Here is a 21,739-nt window from a genome sequence, read left to right on the forward strand (position 1 = left end):
CCATGGTTCAATCTGAAAAGCATCTGCTTTGCATGCAGAAGGCCTCTGGTTCAATCTCCTGGAACGCTTGGAGAGCCTCTCTCCCTTGAAAGTCACTGTCAGTCAGTATACACAGTTCTGAGCTAGCTGGACCATTGGATTCGTTTGGAATAAGGCAGTCGGCCTCCTGTATTCCTGATGTCATAACAATGTTAAGTTATTAACATATGGGAAGCGCCACCCATTTGTCAAAATGGCCAGTGGAGGGTGGGGGAGGTCAGTATGTGGCCCACAGGCTGGATCCTGGTCCTCAGCCCTGGTGTAGGCAACCCTGAGCTGGATGGACCAATGGCCATCTTACCTGCCCATTGAGTGGTTCAGAAGCACTGACTGCCATTTCCCAAGAGGCAGTCAGTCAAGAATGGATATTGCCTTCATGCGCTCGTTATGGGGATCAGAGAGGCATATCAGAGTGGCCATGATGGGAAACACTGGACAGGCATTGGGTCCAATCCAGCCAGTAGAGGCTGGTCAATTGGGGCGAATGCAGGGCTGCCCTTCCAAGCACAGTCTGTTCTTAGCCAGCCCCCATCTGGCTGCCATCTTACTTATAGCGAGTCAGGGGTAGGTCTGCCTGTAATTTGCTTTTGCTCCACCTACTGTTGGTATCCCTGCCCTCCTCAAAGGTTACCAGCCACTACTGGACCAAATAGGAAGATACAATGTCGGACTTCAAGGGTTGTGTCTAATCAAGTTATACCCACTGATAATTATAACCACTGAAATCAATAGACTTCAGTTAGACATGTTCATTAATTTCAAAGGGTTTACTTCGAGTAAGACTAAAACTGAATATAATATTTGAAGTGTTCCACAGGAAATGATTCATATATGGAATGAAACAAATAAAAACAGTTATAGAAATTATAGAAATGCTCTCCCCATGGAAATTTGCCTGGCACCTTCATTATACACCTTTAGGTTCCAGGCAAAAATGTTCCTCTTCAAACAGGGTTTTGGCTGACCAAAGTCCTTTTAAATGTTCGGGGGGGGGGGAGCTGGGGGGAGGGGCTTATTGTTCTGTTTTTATTATGAATTTTAAGTTTTTATATTTTTTTGCTGCATCTACAGATGAAGGGCGGTAAACAAATGTAATAAATAATAGTAATAATAAAAATAAAAATATTTTAAAATCCATCAGTCAGTGATGGTCATTTATTCTCCAAAACACACACACACAAACACATAAATTTCACAGTGAAACGCAGGTGGAAAGCAATGTAAAAACTCAAGTATTTGAGTCCTGCATTAGGCTACTCATTTCCTCCCAGCATCAAAATTGAAGCCATGATGGATGAGCTGCTAGCACTGTTTATTTGGCCCAGTTTCATAATTTGACAGTGTGAAAATACTGATCTGAGGCTGAAATTCAGACAGCACAATAAGGGCTGCCACAGAGCATCTACGTCACCTCCTGAAAGGCATCCTGGTTATGAAATTGCCAAGTTGATGGATGTCGCATCCGCATTGGAACTGAAGGTCTGATTCCTTTCCTGCCCCTACCACAGACCTCCTGAGCCCATAGAGACACTACTGAAAATCACGAGAATGTGCTCTTCTTCTTCAGCACACCCTCCTCACCTTTGGAATCGCGAACATCACTGATTTGGTAGGATGCCCACCCACACACCCAAGTTGCTCTCACAAGCTCCAAATGAGATTGAACCTCCCCTTTGCATGTGTGGCACTGCAGGAACACTGCAAGAGACAGGCTGCATGTTGCTTCCCATGCATGGGCTTCTGGGTAGAGGAGAGAGATAGAATAGCAGGGAGAGTAGCAATTACTGCACAGAAAGAAGCTCCTGCTGCTTGATTAATATCTCACCAAGGTTTTACAGGAGATAATGAATGGCCCATGTCAGTGGCCCACAAAAGTCTGGCTAGTCAGCCCAGCAGGGTGCATGCAAGCCTTAAAGGGACTCACACCAACAGGAGCCCAATGCAAAGTTTAAGATGCAAGATGTAGGAGATCCATCTGAGCTGTCACAAACTTTGGAAGCAAGCAAAACGTCAGAGCCTTACAAGGGATTGATACCTTTTAAGAGGCTGAGAGCTGCCTGGGTAAGAATAGCCAGAGGAGGGTGGAGAAAAGCTTTCCTCTTGAGATTCTGTTTGCAGGCTGTGAAAGTGAAGAACACATTTCCATTATATTGGGAGAAGAGCTGTTTTTAGGAAACCACCAAAATGGTTGAGCTTTTGGAGCTGTTTCCTCTGCTTTTTCCATCAGCTTGCCGATTTGTCAAAATCCCCCCTGCCCGATGCCGTTTTCACACCCGGAAATCAATTCCTCCTGAGCTCCCACAAACATTCCCCTCTGCTGGTGGGCAGAGCTATGTGTTCTACAAAGAACAAAGGAAATTGCCTTATAATGAGTCAGATCACTGGTCCATCTAGTTCAATACTGTCTTCACTGACTGCTGCGGGCTCACCTGCAAAATTAACTATGTAAAGTAGATTTACCCTGTATTAGTCCATGTAGAGGAAGAGACACTTATCACAATACTCACAAGAGACTCTAGAGGTCACCCTAACAACCTTTAAGCGTTTGAAACAGGCTAAGCAAATGGATCACTAATCAAATCAATTTCCTCCCAGAAAATTGATTTGGAATTGAAAGGGAAGGATGAGTTCAGCATGATTTGTATTGTTAAGCCAGAACATCAAGTTGATGAATAATGGTCATTATGCTGTGTTGTACAAGACGGAACTGTGAGATTGGAGGTGTTGCCTGTGCAAATGACTGGGGTTAACAAGGAGGAGATAGAGACCTCATCGTGTCAGAGCAAAGAATATGGGTGTGTTTAAGAAACTCAGCAGATGGCTTAACCTTGATTTGTACACATGGGCAGGTGTGAAAGTCTAGAACAAAAAGGCATGCTGGTAACAGACTGCGAGTCAAGCGGCTAAAATAAATTTGCATTATTTGGGCCCCATAAATAGTGTTTCTGTGGGGTCAAGCCATAGCCAGGATACCTGCTAACATTTACCCTGGGCAATCTTTAGAAGGGGTCTTACACTGTATTGCTCATTTGATAATGGGAACTATCGTCACATATAATTGTAGCTTACGAAAAAGAGTAGAATGGGCAGATTTGCAAAGGTAACTGATTTTCCCTCCTCCTGGCTTCAGTATAGAAATTGCAATTATATTTTGACGTAGACAAAGAGGTTTGCCATCCCTTCATTATTTTTAAAGTAGATCAACAGGAGGGAACAATAATGAGCCACTGACCAAGAGATGGGATTGGAGGGCTTAAGAGAAGAGCCTGTTTATGTTTGTGTGGGTGCATGGGGGGGGGAGTGAAAGATTGCAACCTTGCATGAGAGCATGGAGCCCCAAAACACGTGTTGGAGGATATACACTGGTTGGGACTGATGGAATAGTACCATAGCTGTCAACTTTCAGATTTGAAAATAAGGGACCAGCAGCCTCGGAAATAAGGGATCAGCAGCCAAAATAAGGGATTTTCAGAGCACAGGTATGTTTGACTTCTGAGCCCCTCTGAGCCAAAGGCAGAATGCCCAGCCAGCAGCCAAACGAAGCCTCAAGTGGTGGTTCCCACAGCACAGCAACCCAGCAAAGGGGATGCAGCAAGGAAAACCACCATCACCTCTCCGCTGGGAAGCGCTGAGCAAAGGCGAGTCCCCAGGCAACGCAGCCGATTTGATCGGCACAATGCATGCAAGCTCCACCCCCCAGTCATTCTTAGACTCCTTATTGGGTGAGCAACACAGCCAAGCAACACAGTTGGAGTCTCCCTCCTCCCTGACCGGCAGGGAGGGAGGGAGAGGAGCTGCTTCCTTTGAAACCTGGGAAATTTAAGGGACATCATCAATAAGGGACAGCAGCGGGACACGGGGCTGGGATAAGGGACTTTCCCGCCAAATAAGGGACGGTTGACAGCTATGAATAGTACATCCAGCAATGGCAATAGGACCACAAGTTTGCCATCCCTGCTACAGTATAACTAAATATGCCTCCTACATTGGATGTGCTCTTTATACACGCCTGACACCTGGATGTATTCTGAGACTGAAGTCCTTCCCTCATGCATCACAGTAGTCTCATTGATTGAATCCCTGCTGCTCTGATCACAAGCAATGTGGTCTCAGTCCATTAATTTGGAGCATGGAAACTAACAAAAATCAATGAGGTGCTACTTAAAACCCACTTTGCTCATGATTATAAATCCTGTGTTTAAATGTGTGCAAGGAACAAGAGAGAACATTTGAGTAAGTGGTAGAAAACAAACCAAGTCCATTGAGCCCTTTCTCAGATATAACAGGAAAGAAGGATGGGGCAATTGCAGGTGCTCAGCTGAAGCTGGGCCTAGATACATATTTTCTATGCTCTAGCTGGGCCCTGTGTACTAGACCAGTGATTCTCAAACTTTTGTACTGGTAGGCTACTGAAAATTGGTGGGGTTCTGAGCAGAACATTTAAAACATCTATTTTTTTCAGGGCCAGCATCATCAACATCAGTACTGTATTATTATGAAAACCACAGGCCCTAAGCCAGGCCAATGAGAAGGACCATTTTAACTAGTACCTAAAGGTAAAGGGACCCCTGACCGTTAGGTCCAGTAGCGGATGACTCTGGGGTTGCCACACTCATCTCACTCTGTAGGGCAAGGGAGCTGGCATACAGCTTCTAGGTCATGTGGCCAGCATGACTAAGCCGCTTCTGGTGAACCAGAGCAGCGCAGGGAAACGCCGTTTACCTTCCCGCCAGAGAGGGATACTTTAATTAGGAAAAAAATTAGTAGACTACATCGGCGCTGTAAAGTGAAAATCATGGGTCCTAGACCAGGGTGTTTATAGTCTGTTCAGTATATCTGACCCTGCTTTAAAGAAACTGTCTTGGTGTCTGTTGTCAGATCCGAGTGCAGATATTCTCAGCTGCTCCACCAACTTTCCAGGGACCTTCTGAATGAGTTCATGGGCCACCAGTGGCCTGTGGACCACAATTTGAGAACCTCCTTGGTGAAGTATCTGACTGGAGACCAAAACAGGTTCATTGGTTCATTGGAGAGAAGAGGAAGAAGTCTAGGGATGGACCCGCACTGCCATTTTGAATTCCCAACAGGATGGAACCTAAACTCTGATAGATGTGAGATTTTGCAGTTGACAGTGACGTATGGGTCTAGAAAAGTCTGGGAAGTGAAGCTTAGTGAATACTAATGGGGATTTTATTTGCTTTATCTTGTGATTCCCCCCCCCCCCCAATTCTCTCATGCTTTATTGCCTGGTTGATTTATCACTTCTCTCCACTGTCGAAAGCCAAATTGGGCAACAGTGTGATGTTCTGCTGCTGAAGTCAGCTGTTTATGAGTTTCAGCAGATGTTCCTGTTTGTAAGATACTTTGGGAGAGAAACCTTGCCTCATCTTAGCTATGCATCATTTTGCCCTTCCTTCCCTACATTTCCTCAGTCAGTAGGCAAGTGCTTCTCCTCTGAAGCTGATCAAACATGCAAACTGAGATTGGGTGAGGGGCACTGGAAAGTTTATGCAGCTATGTCCTTTTTAAAAACATCACACAAGGGTCACTCTGAAAAACCTTTTTCAGGACACAAGAGTTTTTAATGGATAACCTAGCTACCACGGGCAGCTCATTAGAGAGGAAGGTTGTGGAAAGAATTGTGCACCAGCAACAGCAACAGATTGGTTTCGACGCCAGGCGACAGAGTCAAATTCCTGTGGCTGTTTGATCAAAGCACACTGGAATTAGCAGTGTCGCAGAAGTTTGTAATTACCTGATTTGTCCCGTGAAATTATCTAGCTTGTAGTGGTCAGTGAGATTAGGAAAGCAAGTGTGTTTTAGCATGCTCTCTCTCTCTCTCCAATATAAATATCTTACACAATGAGAACCAGCATTGTGCAGTGGTCAGAGAGTGTTCCTCAACGGTACCCACCAGATGTTGTTGGACTCAACTCCCACCAGCCTTTGCCAGTGTGGCAGATATCCGGGCATGATGGGAGTTGGAGTCAAATACATCTAGAGATGTCACCATGTAGGAGAATGTTGGGTTGGAATGTTGAATTAGGACATGTCCTTGGTTTCTATGTGACAAGAGCTGGGTTTGAGAGGTGACTTTCTCTCCTTTTCCACTCCTGTGATTGCGGACGGGAATTTCAATCTGGGAATCCTGAACTAAACATACATTTCTGTTGCTGTTGTTATCCCTATGGTTAATGTCATTAATTTTATTAGTATACTGTTGTTCTTGATAGTATTGGCATTGGTGATGATATTGTTAATGATATTGTTATAGATATTATTCATCTTTTAAACAACAGTAAGAGCAGCAACGGGGACGCAGGTGGCGCTGTGGGTTAAAGCCTCAGCACCTAGGACTTGCCGATCGAAAGGTCGGCGGTTCGAATCCCTGCGGCGGGGTGCGCTCCCGCTGCTCGGTCCCAGCGCCTGCCAACCTAGCAGTTCGAAAGCACCTCCGGGTGCAAGTAGATAAATAGGGACCGCTTCCCAGCGGGAAGGTAAACGGCGTTTCCGTGTGCGGCTCTGGCTCGCCAGAGCAGCGATGTCACGCTGGCCACGTGACCCGGAAGTGTCTCCGGACAGCGCTGGCCCCTGGCCTCTTGAGTGAGATGGGCGCACAACCCCAGAGTCTGGCAAGACTGGCCCGTACAGGCAGGGGTACCTTTACCTTTACCTAAGAGCAGCAACATGTTGCTCTATGGAACAAATGCCACTGCCAAGCTACTTTGGGAGAAGCAATGACCCAGAAAGATCCCATTTGGGGACTGCCGTCCTGTGCCAAATTAAATTAGTTTGATAAAATATCTCTGTTCTGTGCAGATAGGGCTCCAAACTACCCTTGGCAATGTTCTGAAGGCCTGCTGTGTGGCATGGCCAAAGGAAGACTGACAAACGGGAGCAGAGCGGCGCAACCTTCCATACCAAGTAGGCCGCAAAAGTAATTCGGCATGGGGGGGGGGGGAGAGAGAGAGAGAAGCCAAAAGGAAGGGGGAGGGGGTTTATTGATGGGGGGTGTTCTTGATTTTCTTATGTATGTTGTGTTTTTGTTTTGCATTTTAATGCTGTCAACTGCCCTCAGATCTATGGATGAAAGGGTGGTATACAAATTGAGTAAGTAAACTTTTTTAAAAAAACAAACAAACAAACCCTCACCCCTGTTGTTTGGCTAAAAAGGCCACTTTGTAGTCAGTCAAAACATTTAAACTTGTAAACCCTTCCAAAAAGATATACATCCCTTTGTAAAGATGAACAGGGACTGAATGTGCTAAACCATATTCAAATATGGCTTCTGCCATTGTGTCTGACTAGTCATGAAAAGGAGCTATGCTAGAGGCTCTCTCATCTTTACAGCAGGGGTGGGGGAATCTTTACTGCCCCATCCCGATTTTGCTGAGCTATACTCCCATCAGCCCCAGCAAGCATGGCAAATGTTCTGGCTGGATGGGTGTTGTAGTCAGCAGCATATGGAGCAGGGCTGTCTTTAGCATATGCTCTGCCAGGGTGCAAAGAGAACAACAACAACAACAACAACAACAACAACAACAACAACAACAACAACAACATCATATTATTTATACCCCGCCCATCTGGCTGGGCTTCCCCAGCCACTCTGGGTGGCTTCCAAAAAAAATATTAAAATACAGTAATGCATCAAACATTAAAAGCTTCCCTAAACAGGGCTGCCTTCAGATGTCTTCTAAAAGTCTGGTAGTTGTTGTTCTCTTTGACATCTGGTGGGAGGGTGTTCCACAGGGCGGGTGCCACTACCGAGAAGGCCCTCTGCCTGGTTCCCTGTAACTTGGCTTCTCGCAGCGAGGGAACTGCCAGAAGGCCCTCAGCGCTGGACCTCAGTGTCTGGGTTGAATGATGGGGATGGAGATGCTGCTTCAGGTATACTGGGCTGAGGCTCAGTGCCCCCAAATTAACTTTTATTGAGCTTTTTCTGGGAGGGGGGAAGCCAAAGTTGTTGACCTCTTTTTAGAGGGGAAATCGCTCACCTGTAATGACGATGCAGCAGAAAAACTGCTTTTGTTTCCTGACTCATCGGGAATATTTGACGCTACGGAGTCACAAGATGTGCCCCCACCCGAATTTGGCCCCCAGGTGCCCCGCACACCTTTACCCCTAGGTAAAGATGGCCCTGATATGGAGAGCCCAAGGTTCCCTTCACCTGCTTCACAGCCCATAAGGTCTAGAAACATGTGTTTGTGCTTTTTTTTAAAAAAAAGCAGACATTTTGAGCAAGCTAAATTCTGTGCATTTCCTGAAGACATATAGCCCTGTTCACTGTATAACAATGACAAAAGGTTGTCTCCAAAAGTTGTCCTACTCAGAGTAGACCCATCAAAAGTAATGGACATTGACTCACTTGGATCCATTAGTTCTCCTGAGAGTGTAGTTTAGCTGGATACAGCTCAAAGAGATTTGCAGTTCTATTTATCTAAGTAGATTTCATCAAGTGTGTTTATTTGTGTGTAGCAGGGACGATGACGTGACAGCCTGCTTATTGTTTTTACTGAGGATGTAACTATACTTGACATTGCCCATGAAAGCCCTGGCTTCCTTTTCAAGGATATCTATGCTCCCCCCCCTTTTGGCAGACTCCCAAAATGTTTTCTTCTTCTTTCCCTTTTTGGTCCTCTGCCCTTTGCTTGTATTGCAAACTCTCTATTGCAAATCCTACTAATGGAAATGAGATCCTTTGTGGTCAGATAGAGGCTGTAAGCTGCTCACAACAACAGATGTTTTCTCTGTCCCCAGAATGTCAGAGGTTTGTTGCACCCACTCTCGCATCCCTGTTGCTAACCAGGCATGGAATGCCTTTAAAAATCTCTCTCTCTCTCTCTCTCTCTCTCTCTCTCTCTCTCTCTGTGTGTGTGTGTGTGTTTGTGTGTTGGGGTGCAGTGTGTTTGCTTCAAAACCTGGATATCTTTCCGAGCTCAGAATTTAATCCAAGTTGGAAAGGTTATCAGATATCAAACCCTCTGACAGAGAACTTAGGGGGTGAATGGCGACTGAAAAAGAGCAGGAAAAGGGGGCACTGAAAAAGAATATTGAGGTATTGACATTTTGTTGTTGTTGTTGTTGCTGGATAGAGGGGAGAGCTCCCTGAAGCTTGCATAAAAAAAACTAAATAAATAAGGGAGCATGCAGAACAGGGCCTTTTTAGCAGTGGCTCCCAAAACGCAAGCCCAAGCCTTCATCATTCTTGGTCATTGGCCATGCTTGCTCCAAGGGCTGATGGGAGTTGTAGTGCAATAACCTCTGGAGGTTCCCTTACAGCATCGTGCATTCTGAAGTGGCCTTTAGCAGTTAATTATTATCTGAGCTGCAGAACTGGCATGATGACATAGTTTCAGAAAGTTTGTGTTATGCTGGGTTACTGTTATTTTCGTGCAGCCTTTTGTATAATGTTTCAAAGTGAGATTGGAAATTAGAGGGTATACCGTCATTGGAGGATTGGAGATCGAAATTATTAGAATATGCGGAGATGGACAGGTTGACAGGAAAAATCAGATACATAAAGGATCAGAGGTTTGTCAAAGACTGGGAAAGTTTCACAAAATATCTGGAAAATCTAATTGATGATCAGATAACTCTGGTGGGTTTCAAAGATGCTCTGTAAGAGGTAAAGGGTAATGTCCAAAAGGAAATGTACAAATGCGGGATGTAACTTGAAAGAACGTAACATGAAGCGGACGTAACATGAGGTATGACTGTAGAATGTGTGCTTTTATTTAAAATGCATCTCTGGGTTATTTGCGGGGCATAGGAATTTGTTCATATTTTTTTCCAAAATATAGTCTGGCCCACGACATGGTCTGAGGGGCGGTGGACCGGCCCATGGCTGAAAAAGATTGCTGACCCCTGTTCTAGGGCATTGCCAGAAATTTATTAATGGCAGCTTTGAGCCGTCCCCATGCACACTGGAGCACTAGAAAACGAGAGCTGGAAAAATGGGGCTGGGCATGCACCCAAGCAGGGTTCAGCCAGGGTTGGGGGCTGCAGCAACTACTCAAGGATGCCCAACACTGGCACTAGGCCTGTACCCATCAGTGCGCAACACAGCAGGGGAAGAATCATAAAGCCACCTGGCAGAAAGGAAGAGAAGCGAAACAAGGAGCATGCATCTGGATGAGTAGTGCAGTTAATGAAGGCTTTGCAACAGGGTCCCCTCCTCCCGCCTGGGATAGAATTAGGTACCATCTGTAGCCAAAAAGAAAGAAAGAAAACGGTTTGAGACCTTTGCCCACGCCCCACAGAATTGCACTATAAATAAACTGATCAGGGTTTCAGCATATATTAAATGGTGCTACTTGCGTGTTTTAAAGAGAGAGAGAGAGAGAGAGAGAGAGAGAGAGAGAGAGAGAGAGAAAAGGCTTCAAGGCATTTTTTTTTCTGCACATGCTTTCCTAATGCACAATCAAATCCACTTTCTTCTCATTTGCAAATTGTGGGGGGAGAGTGATAGATTGATATTACCCTCCTCTTCCTGTGCCCCCCAAAGAGCTTTATTTTGCACAATGGCCCTATGCTAACATGTAATACAGGAAGAGCTCATTGGAAAAGTGATAGACCAACCAGCAATGAGAACATCTCTCTCAAGAAATGTAAGATCAGAGCAACGGAGCCAAACAAACCAACGTTCTGCAAAGCCATTTGAAGAACAAGAGGACTCTTTGCTAACACACTCACCCACCACTAACCATAGTAAATTGCCTTATACCATTGATGCTATCCTTTCTGGCAGTAGCTCTCCAAGATTACAGACTTAAAATCTTCTCCAGGCCCTACCTGGAGATGCCAGAGATTGAATCTGTGACCTTCTGCATTTAAGGCTCTACCACTTAACTAAAGTTCAAATCCTAAAGTTCATATTTACACTAAGTTCAAATCCTAAAAGCATGCATTTTTTCTGTTTAGCAAAATGGTCATTTATGATACGCAGGTTCTCCTTTACAGAGAGTAAAGATGTTATGTTGGGTTAGATCAAAGATCCTGTTTCTCACATAAGAATAGCCAAGGGTCCGGTATCTTGTTCTCAGAGCAGCCAACCAGATGCCAAAGGGAAACTCACAAAGCCACTCCCGACATAAGGGGAGGTGTTGCGGGCTCATGCCCACCAACATCTGCGCGGGGCTGGCCACGTCAGCCCCAGGGCCAGCCAATCGGCTTGGGCCACTTAAGGTTGGCGCGGCCTGGGATCTCCCCTTTCCTTCCTCGCCCCAGCTGCGGTTTCCCACCCACCCTCCCTTTAGGTTTCCCTTCGGATTTTGCTATGGACCTCGGTTGGTCGCCGCAAGGGGCCTGGTAGGAATTGTTCCACTTGGCTAATTTGCATTGATTTAAAAGCCATTTGGTTTTTTCACCTACCTCGTAGCAAATCGTCACAACGCCTTTGGCTTGGCGGTTAGGCATTGGTAGGGGCATTGTTATGCAGATGAGTCGGGGGGAGGAGCGCCATCACCTCCCCCAAATATTTAAGGGTAGTCCGATAAAGGATTCCAGGGGCGTTGCCTCGTCCGAAACCTATGGAGGCTAGGGCCTAAAGCGCGCACCCAAGCGGTGACCCCTCGGGGAGAGGCTAGGGATGTGCATCTCAGGGGCTCCCCCTGCTGGTTAACCCTTCCGGTTCTCATACCGGATAGTCTGATAGGACCAATGCCTAAAGCCAATACCGCTCTTACCTGTAACCAATAAAGTTGTAGCCATTTTTCGCCCATTAACCTAAAATTTTGGTGTCCTGTCTCTTTATTTATTCCAACTGGTGGGGGGGGGGGGCGGGAATCGCCACGCAAACAGAACCTGAGTGCAAGGGAGCCACTGGGAATGTTATCTTTCCTTGAGCTTGTCTACTCTTCTTTTAAAACCATCCAAGTTGGTGGCCGTTGCTACATCTTGTGGGAATGAACTCCATAGTTTAACTATACACTGTATAAAGCAGTGCTTTGTTTGCCTGTCCTGCATCTTCCAACATTCACCTTCATTGGATGGCCCCAAATTCTAGCATTACCAGAGAGGGAGAAACAGGTATCTCATGTTCGTTCAACAGATGCCTTCAGGAAGCTCCAACGCAAGCTGTGAAGGCCACAGCCCTCTCTAGATGCTGGTCTTCAGCCATTTCCCACTTCAGAGAGACACTGCCTCTATGCAATGAAGTTCCATGAAAAATATAAGAAGGTCCCTGCTGGATCAGACAAAAGGCTCCTAGGATCTAGGAGTCTTGGCTGACCACAAACTTGACATGAGCCAACAGTGTGACACGGCAGCTAAAAAAGCCAATGCAATTCTGGGCTGCATCAATAGGAGTATAGCATCTAGATCAAGGGAAGTAATAGTGCCACTGTATTCTGCTCTGGTCAGAGCACCTGGAGTACTGTTTCCAGTTCTGGGCACCACAGTTCAAGAAGGACACTGACAAACTGGAACGTGTCCAGAGGAGGGCAACCAAAATGGTCAAAGGCCTGGATACGATGCCTTATGAGGAACGGCTAAGGGAGCTGGGCATGTTTAGCCTGGAGAAAAGGAGGTTAAGGGGTGATATGATAGCCATGTTCAAATATATAAAAGGATGTCACATAGAGGAGGGAGAAAGGTTGTTTTCTGCTGCTCCAGAGAAGCGGACACGGAGCAATGGATCCAAACTACAAGAAAGAAGATTCCATCTAAACATTAGGAAGAACTTCCTGACATTAAGAGCTGTTCGACAGTGGAATTTGCTGCCAAGGAGTGTGCTGGAGTCTCCTTCTTTGGAGGTCTTTAAGCAGAGGCTTGACAACCATATGGCAGGAGTGCTCTGATGGTGTTTCCTGCTTGGCAGGGGGTTGGACTCGATGGCCCTTGTGGTCTCTTCCAACTCTATGATTCTATGATTCTAAGGCCCAGCTGGCGAGCATCCTATTGACTATGTGGAATAATAGCTTGATCAGAATCAAAGCCTTTTCACATGTTATGTGGTTATCAAACCGAGACGATGGGAGCCTCATGTCCCACGGCAATGGCACCAACTCACCTGCTCCTTGGACTCTGCATTATTCTCTGACACATCACTGTTGTGGTCGAGTGTTTCCCACCATTTCCTACGTTCTGCGTCACGTCCCACTGCCTTGGGTCACTTGCCTTTGCACTCAGGATATTGACTCCTTTCTTTACCTTTGCCCTATTGGGAAAAAAGAATTGCAGTCATCGTCGTCATCGTCATCATCATTTTTTATTTGTATGCCGCCTTTCCACAGTTAAAAACCAATGCTCAAGGCGGCTTACAGCAGAAAAACATTTACATAATTACAAAAGTCGTAAACAATAAATAAACCACATAAAAAAAATACACAACCAAATGGGAAACAATTTTCACATAAATCAAAATCTAAAGCTAAGAATACAGCAGTTAATATTACAGTTTAAAATGACATAGGTAAAAAAATAACAGCAATTTAAACAAAAAACAAAAACAAAACAAAACAAAACGAAGCCCTCTCTGCCCATCAGGCCCCACCCTAGGCCAGGTGGTGAGTGGCGGGGCTGGGGCCCTCAGGCACAGAACAGGGGAGTCCTCCTGGGTGGTAGCCACAGCAGCATTTTCTTATAGGCCTGTCAGGCCCCGCCCTGGGCCCGGTGGTAAGTGGCAGGACTGGGGCCCTCAGGCGCTGAGCAGGGGAGTCACAATAATATTGCAATCTGGCAAGGTATACACACACCCCGGCACACACAAACACACACCTGTATAGGAACCTAAGAATAAGCCTGAAGGTCAGGGTTGTGAAATACTTCTAAAATGGTCAAATGAAGCAGTTCCTTCTGTAAGATACATAACAGAAATACAGGTACCTTTACTAAAACGATCAGAAGAGGGAATCCATGTTATATGAGAGTGAACTGGAAGTGACTTCTAATGAGCTCGGAAGTCTTTCCTGTTGTGTGACAGGGAAAGAGGAATTCAGGGAAAACAAATAAGGAAGCCACCATTTTGAACGGCATTACACTCCACCCTGACAAAGAGTCCTGGCCTGGAAGATATTGCCAAAAGTCTGTCTAGTTCAAGGTTAACCAACATGGTGTCCTCCAGATGTTGCTGGCTGGAGTTGATGGGAGTCTAACAACATCCAGAGAGCATCACCTTGCCTAGCCTAGGCTTTTCCCAGCACCCTGTTTCTTAGAGAGGCCAACCAGAGGCTTTTGGGAAGCCAATCAGACCATCAAGCAATGAGCAATCTGAAGCACAATGGCACAGGACAAGTTAGAGACAAATGCAAGATGGCGTTGGTTCAGAAAGCAGGCTTTGGAGCTCCCCAGGACTTTAATGGACTTTAATTGCTGCTCAGGGAAGTAATTTTTCCTTTCTCCACTTGAAACTTACCAACTCACTGAGAACTTATCAGCATTTTCTTATCTATGTTATAAGAAACACTCTGGGCAAGTTCTGTGAGAAGCATCCAGGGCAGGTCGCTAGCTGTTAATTGTTAATTGACTTTTATACTTTGTTTTTTGACTTCCTGGCAGTCCTTACACAGAGAAGCTCATCAATAGAACAAACTGAGCGCCTTTTCCCTTTCTTTTCTTGCTAAGGAAACCTCTCTTTGCTTACTCCTCACTGCATTATTATGCCTGCTTGTAAACACTACAGGGATCCACAGGAGGCAGTCCTTTCACCAGTTCCCAAACAATCAAAAATGGAGGACCAGTGCCCTGTGACCTTCATTGAATTAGCCTGAAAAGAAGCCAAGCAATTTCCAAACAAGGAGGTCCCACATCTGAGCCAATTCATGTACAATGGCATGGGAACAGGGGGTAGCTATCCTGCCTCCCTCCAGCTGTGGCAGGAGTGTAGCTCTCATCATCCCTATCCATTGGACATGCTGGCTGGGACTGAGGAGACTTTGGCCTCAACAGCATCTGAAGGGAGGCCCAGGCTAGCCACCCCTGTGCCAAAAGGAAATTAGACAAATTCATAGAGCATGGGCTAATCAATGCCTATTACCTATATGGAACCTCATTTGTGAAGAAGCAGGATCCCATTGAACTCCAGGTGCTGTGATTAAAATAAAAGCATGGCAGGGGATATTCTCTTCTTGCCCTGGTTGGCTAGTGTGATGGCTAGTGTGGGAGACAGGATAGACCAGGGTTGCATTCGGATATGGGGAATACTGTGTTGGCTTTTCTGATTGCAGCGCCAGTGGTTCTTTCATGTTTTCTGGCATTCATTTAACGCTACAATACTGGCTGCATTATGGAACTGTGGCTTTCTGGCCATTATCAACAGAAGTATGGCATCCCAATGAAGGTACCACTCTATTCTGCCTTGGTCAGATCACACCTGGAGTCCTGTGTCTAGTTCTGGGTGCCACAATTTAAGGATATTGACCAGTTGGAACATATGCAGAGGAGGGCTATATCAACAGAAGTATAGCATCCCAATAAAGGGAAGATGACCAAGATGATCAGGGGTCTGGAAACCAAGCCTTATGAGGAACGGTTGAGGGAGTTGGGTATGTTTAGCCTGGAAAAGAAGAGACTGAGAGGAGATAAGCTGGCCATCTTCAAATATCTCAAGGACCATCATATGGAAAAGGGAGCAAGCTTGTTTTTCCCTGCTCCAGGATGTAGGACCCAAACCAACTAAACACCAGGAAGAACTTTCTGACAATAAGAGGTGTTTGACAGTAGACCAGACTCCATTGGAAGGTGATGGATTCCCCTTCACTGGGAGGTTTTTAAGCAAAGGCTGGATGCCCACCTGTCAAAGATGCATTAGTTGAGATTCCTGCTTTGCACTAGGTTGGACTAGATGATGTTTGGGGTCCCTTCCAATTCTACACTTCTATGATTCTATGATATACTGACATGCCACACTATATTTCATTTACCTCAGTGGGTGTGGTGTGACAAAACAATGAACATCATTGGATGACGTTGCTACTTGCTCACCGCCCCACATATGTGCTTCTGTTCCCTCATGAAAGCAGCCAGAAATAACTGCATGCCCTTATACAACCTCCAGTTTTTGTCACTTCACTCCTGTGATTTTCCATTCTAAGGGGTGTGCAGATGGAACCCCCCCCCCACCTGGAATTAAGCAGCACAGAAACGAGTACCAAATAATACACTACGTTCTATCAGTTTTCCTGACGTGGCTCTTACATTGTATGAAATCTCAAATTAATGCATAAACTAACAGGGAAACATCAGGCAAATGGAATAAGCTGTAGTGTGAATGCAGCCTAGTCTGTGGTAGTAAACATGGCACCCTCCAGAAACAGGAAGCTGTTGGAAACAAGATGGGTAGACTTGATTGGGTAACCTGCATGGGGGTCCTCCAGGACTTCCAGCTCTTCCTAACCATTGACCCTAATGGCTGGCTGGCTGAGGGCTGATGGGAGTTGGAGTCCACACCTTCTACTAAGTCCATCTAGTTCAGTATTACCTACACCGATTGGCTCTCCAGTATTTCAGGCAGGTGTCTCTTCCAACCTTACCTGGAGATGCCAAAGATTTGAACCTGGGATCTTCTGCTTGCAAGGCTCTATCACTAACACTGAGCCCTTCTCCCATCTGGACACTGGCTATCCCTGGGCCAGAAAGGTCTTTATTCTGATCCATCAGGGCTCTTCTTCACGTTCTAAGATGTTGAGTAGCAGCAGATACCGTATTTTTTGCTCTCCTAAAAAGCAGATACCGTATTTTTTTCCTTCCTAAAAAGTAAGGGGAAATGTGTGTGCGTCTTATGGAGTGAATGCAAGCTGCGTAACTATCCCAGAAGCCAGAACAGCAAGAGGGATTGCTGCTTTCACTGCACAGCAATCCATCTTGCTGTTCTGGCTTCTGAGATTCAGAATATTTTTTTTCTTGTTTTCCTCCTCCAAAAACTAGGTGCGTTTGGTGGTCTGGTGCGTCTTATACAGCGAAACATGCGGCACACGAGAGGAATCTGCTGAAATGTCTACTGACATGGACCCTCCCCACCAACCACTTTCTTCCATCCAGACATCTCACACATTGTCTGCCCCTGTGCTGCCTCAGAGAGATCCGTTGTCACTTGCAATTGGAGTTTGTATGGGGGGGAGGGAAGAGGCTACAATTTCCCCAGGAGTTGGAGATTGCTCTTTCCACCGTGAAGCCCGGCAGAGGTACGAGCTGGCTTTGTGGATGATTAGGGAGGACGTTTTCGTTGGACAAGGTTAGTAGCACAATCCAGGACTGGAGGACAAAAATTTAAAAGAGGGGGAGGAAAAAAGATACAAGAACAGCAAGAGGAATAAACAACTCTGGTGACAGAGCCATTCTGTTAATTAACCCACCGTATCAAACATTTTGGGGAAAGCAACCTGCCTTTACATACACACACAGAGAGAGACATTATATAATGGCTTTCTGGAGGCAGGAAGAGTCCAGGAGTAAAGTAGGTTATCCAGAGTAAGGGAAAATCAATGCAGTGATGGCACTTAGTGCTGGAATGGGCGGCTGGAATGCCCCAAAGACTCGAGCTTCTAAATAAATATGTGGAATTATAATCTGCAGCACTCTCTCCTCCCTCCGCAGTATCTCTCTTTCCCTCTCGCAGTTTTATATAACAATGTCAACAGATGAGGTGGAAGTAGGCCAGGAACTGAAAGATGTCTGGGTTTCTGTGCTTATTTTCTTAAGCCAACTCAGCAGCCGCAGCAGCAGTAGTATTACAAAGGCATCCTCTTTGGCCAACCACAAGAACAGGGAAAGCTGCCTTATTCTCAGTCAAGCCATTGGTCCATTGAGATGAGTGTTTGTCTACACTCTCTAGACAGCTTTCATTTGCAGCCCTACTTGGAGAAGCGGGGGCTTGAACTGAGGATCTTCTGAGTACGTTTCCGAGCACAATTCAAAGTGTTGGTGCTGACCTTTAAAGCTCTAAATGGCCTCAGTCCAGTATATCTGAAGGAGCGTCTCCACCCCCATCGTTCTACCCAGACACTGAGGTCCAGCGCCGAGGGCCTTCTGGAGGTTCCCTCACTGCGAGAAGCCAAGTTGCAGGGAACCAGGCAGAAGGCCTTCTCGGTAGTGGCACCCGCCCTGTGGAACACCCTCCCACCAGATGTCAAAGAGAACAACAACTACCAGACTTTTAGAAGACATCTGAAGGCAGCCCTGTTTAGGGAAGCTTTTAATGCTTGATGCATTACTGTATTTTAATATTTTGTGGGAAGTCTCCCAGAGTGGCTGGGGTATAAATAATAAATAAATTTATTATTATTATTATTATTATTATTATTATTATTATTATTATTATTATTATTATTCTACATGCATAGCGGACGCTGTGTCCTTGAGCTACGACCCATCCCTCTTGTTATTCCCAAATGGTCATAACTGCTACTGAGCAAAGGAGCTAGAAACATTTCATTTCTTACATGTGTTATGCTAGCTTTTCCTTTATGGCACAGGCTGTTAACCCGCGGTCCTCCAGATGTGGCTGGACTACAACTTCCATCTCCTCTTGCCTCTGGCCATGCTGGCTGGGGCTGATAGGAGTTGGAGTCTGTCCAACAACAGCTGAAAGGGCCACAGGCTATTTGCTCCTGCATTAAGTGGCTCAGGGTGGTGAGCCGAGTCCCTCACACTGCCGTTTCATTCTTACAAAGCCACTCCCGACCTAAAGGGGGGGTTGCGGGCTCACGCCCCCGTCTACATTCTTGTGGGGCTGGCGGCAGCCCTGCGGGACTCAGGGATCATTAGTATTCTCATTAGTATTCATCACCCTCGGGCCAGCCAATCAGCTGGTGGTAGGGGCGGGCTTACCTAGGAGCTCTTAAGGTTGGGGCAGCCCTGGCTCACCCCCTTTGCTTCTCTACAGCAGCAGCGGTTTCCCACCCACCCACCCTCTAGGTTTGCATTCGGACTTTGCTATGGGCTTCGGCTGGTCGCCGCAAGGGGCCTGGTAGGAGTTTTTCCCTTTGGGTAATTGGCTGTGATTTGAAGCCACTTGGTTTTTTCGCCTACCTCGTCCCAAAACGTCACAACTCCTGGTTTTGGCGGTTAGGCATTGGCAGGGGAATTGTTATGCAAATGAGGTCAGGGGGGAGGAACGCCATCACCTCCCCCACAACTTGAAGGGTAGTTCATTAAAGGACTCTGGGGGGCATCGCCTCGTCTGAAACCTACGGAGGCTAGGGCCTAAAGCGCGCTCCCGAGCGGTAATCCCTTGGGGAGTGCCTACGGATGTGCATCTCGGGGGGCTCCCTCTATTGGTGCTTAACCCTTCCCGGTTAGACCGGATATTATGTTAGGGCCAATGCCTAAAGCCAATACCACTCTTACCTGTAATCAATAAAGTTGTGGCCATTTTCGGCCATTAACCTTAATTCTGGTGTCCGGTGTCTTTATTTACTCCATCTGTGGGAGGGGGCGGGAATTGCCACGCAACAGCCTTTTAAGGTAGGCTAAAGGGATTTTCTTATGGATGTTTTATGTAAACCACTTGGAAGTTTATTATTACTATTATTAAGTGGCATATAAATTTTGCTAAATAATTTTTAAAATATATATCAAAATGTGAAAAGGGAGCTTGGCTGCATATGGGGATTTCCTTGCCCAGTAAGATGAATGGGTGATAGAATAATAGATGTTTAGAGTAAGAAGGGACTCCCAAGACCAATGCCTTGCCATGCAGGTAACACAGTTAAAGTCTCCCTGACAGATCCACCCAATTTCTGGTTTTTTAAACTGCCAATGAAAGACTATTCACCACCTACCAAGGGAGTCTATTCCATGGTCAAACAGGTCTTACTGTCAAAATGCTCTTCCTAATGTTTAGTCAGAATCTCCTTTCTTGTAATTTGAATCCATTAGCTTGAGTCCTAGCTGCTGGAGTAGCAGATTTCTACCCCCAAAATCCTGCTTCAATGGTATCACTGAAGCCAATTTTAGTGTTGTAAAAAAGTATGTAGTTTAGAAATACACTTAAGCAAATAGTCATGCTATAGGTAGTCATGCTATAGGTAAAAGGTAAAGCTAAAGGACCCCTGGATGGTTAAGTCCAGTCAAAGGTGACCATGGGGTTGTGGCGCTCATCTCGCTTTCAGCCCAAGGGAGCCAGCCTTTGTCCACAGACAGCTTGCTGGGTCGTGTGGCCAGCATGCTTCTGGCACAACGGGACACCATGATGAAAACCAGAGCACATGGAAATTCCGTTTACCTTCCCACCACACAGTAGCTATTTATCTACTTGCACTGGTGTGCTTTCAAACTGCTAAGTTGGCAGAAGCTGGGACAGAGCAAAGGGAGCTTACCCTTTCACATGGATTCGAACCACCGAACTTCCGATCGGCAAGCCCAAGAGGCTCAGTGGTTTAAACCACAGCGCCACCTGCATCCTATTTGTCATGCTTTATTAAGAGCAGAAATCATACAATGGTAATCCTATTCATAATATAATATTGGTAATGATATAGTATTGATAGCTGTAATTGATATGTAACAATGACAGCTACTATTACAATTGCCTTTCCTTTTGGCTGCCTGTTACTTAGTTAATGAGCCCTTGGTGGGGGATCAGTGATGTGACTTTGAATTACTTTTAAGACACCCAGAACCTAGGGGATAAGGTGGTCTATAATATGACAGACACCTAGATAGGGAGGAGAAACGCTGTAGAAGAGTGCTCCGCTGTGTCATAAGACCACCCCAGAAAAAAAATTCTAAACAGTTTTGGACTTCAACTTAATAAACACTGCCCCCTTTTGGCTTATCTCTATCAGCGTCTCAGATTATTTGTATCCCCCCCCACCCATTTCCCAATAACGCTTGCTATATAGCACTGCTGTTTCAAGATCCAGCCCCAGCTGCAGTATAGAAATTGACGTCCTGAATCTGAGAATGAAAAATGAATTTCAAAGGGGTTGGGACATAATAGCACACAACTGTGTTATGCACAATTTTCTGCAGTGCTGAAAATTGACTTCCCATTCCCCAGCACTTTTTCACCCCTCCTTAAAAAAAGAAAGAAAAAGAAAATTCACAGAAAAGTGCACTTTCTGGCTATCACCTACCTTCACTGGCACCCTCAGGCAGCCACGTCCGACTGGCTATGGAGCTCTGTAACAGTAGCCCATTTACTGAATGACCCCGACTGGTTGAGATCACTCACATGCCTAATTCAACAGGCAAGGGCACTGATAACACCAAACAGGATAATCACAGAACTGTAGAGTTGGAAGTGACCACAAGGCTCATCTAGTCCAACTACCTGCAAAGCAGGAATCATCCAAACTCTCTTTAAAAACCTCCAATGAAGGAGAGCTAACCAGCTCCCATTCCACTGTCAAACAGCTCTTACCACCAGATATTTATTCCTAATGTTTAGTCATAATCTCCTTTCTTGTAATGATTGGCTTGGGTCCTAACCTCTGAGGCACAACTCTACTTTTTACATTTGCAGGTGAGGTAGTGGATGTACTGGACCGATGATGTCTTGCCTCAGTATGAGAGTCAACAAACTGAAGCTCAATCCAGGTAAGACTGGGGCACTGTTTATGGGTGGTTCCCCAGACCAGATGGCTGGGAGGTGGCCTGTTCTTGATGGGGTTACACTCCCTCTGAAGGAGCAGGTATGTAGCTTGGAGGGTACTCCTGGATCCTCTGCTGTCGCTGAGACTCAGGTGGCCTTGATGGTGTAGAGTGCCTTCCATCAGCTTCGGCTGGTGGCCTAGCTGCACCCCTAACTTCTGGGTCC

At 45.9% G+C, this 21,739-nt stretch overlaps 1 protein-coding gene across 2 annotated transcripts in view; it reads right to left on the reverse strand.

The window, feature by feature from the left end:
• Positions 1 to 21,739, reverse strand: part of LOC310833894 (transmembrane protein 132C-like) — a 251,125-nt gene that overhangs the window by 89,457 nt on the left and 139,929 nt on the right. For both annotated transcript variants that reach the window (XM_083717000.1, XM_083717001.1), the window contains exon 3: positions 13,052 to 13,198. In XM_083717000.1, the coding sequence (XP_083573126.1) occupies positions 13,052 to 13,198 (147 nt within the window). The remainder of the gene's footprint in view (positions 1 to 13,051; positions 13,199 to 21,739) is intronic.

Source organism: Podarcis gaigeae, assembly GCF_964106915.1.
Source record: "Podarcis gaigeae genome assembly, chromosome: 16".
NCBI lineage: Eukaryota > Metazoa > Chordata > Lepidosauria > Squamata > Lacertidae > Podarcis > Podarcis gaigeae.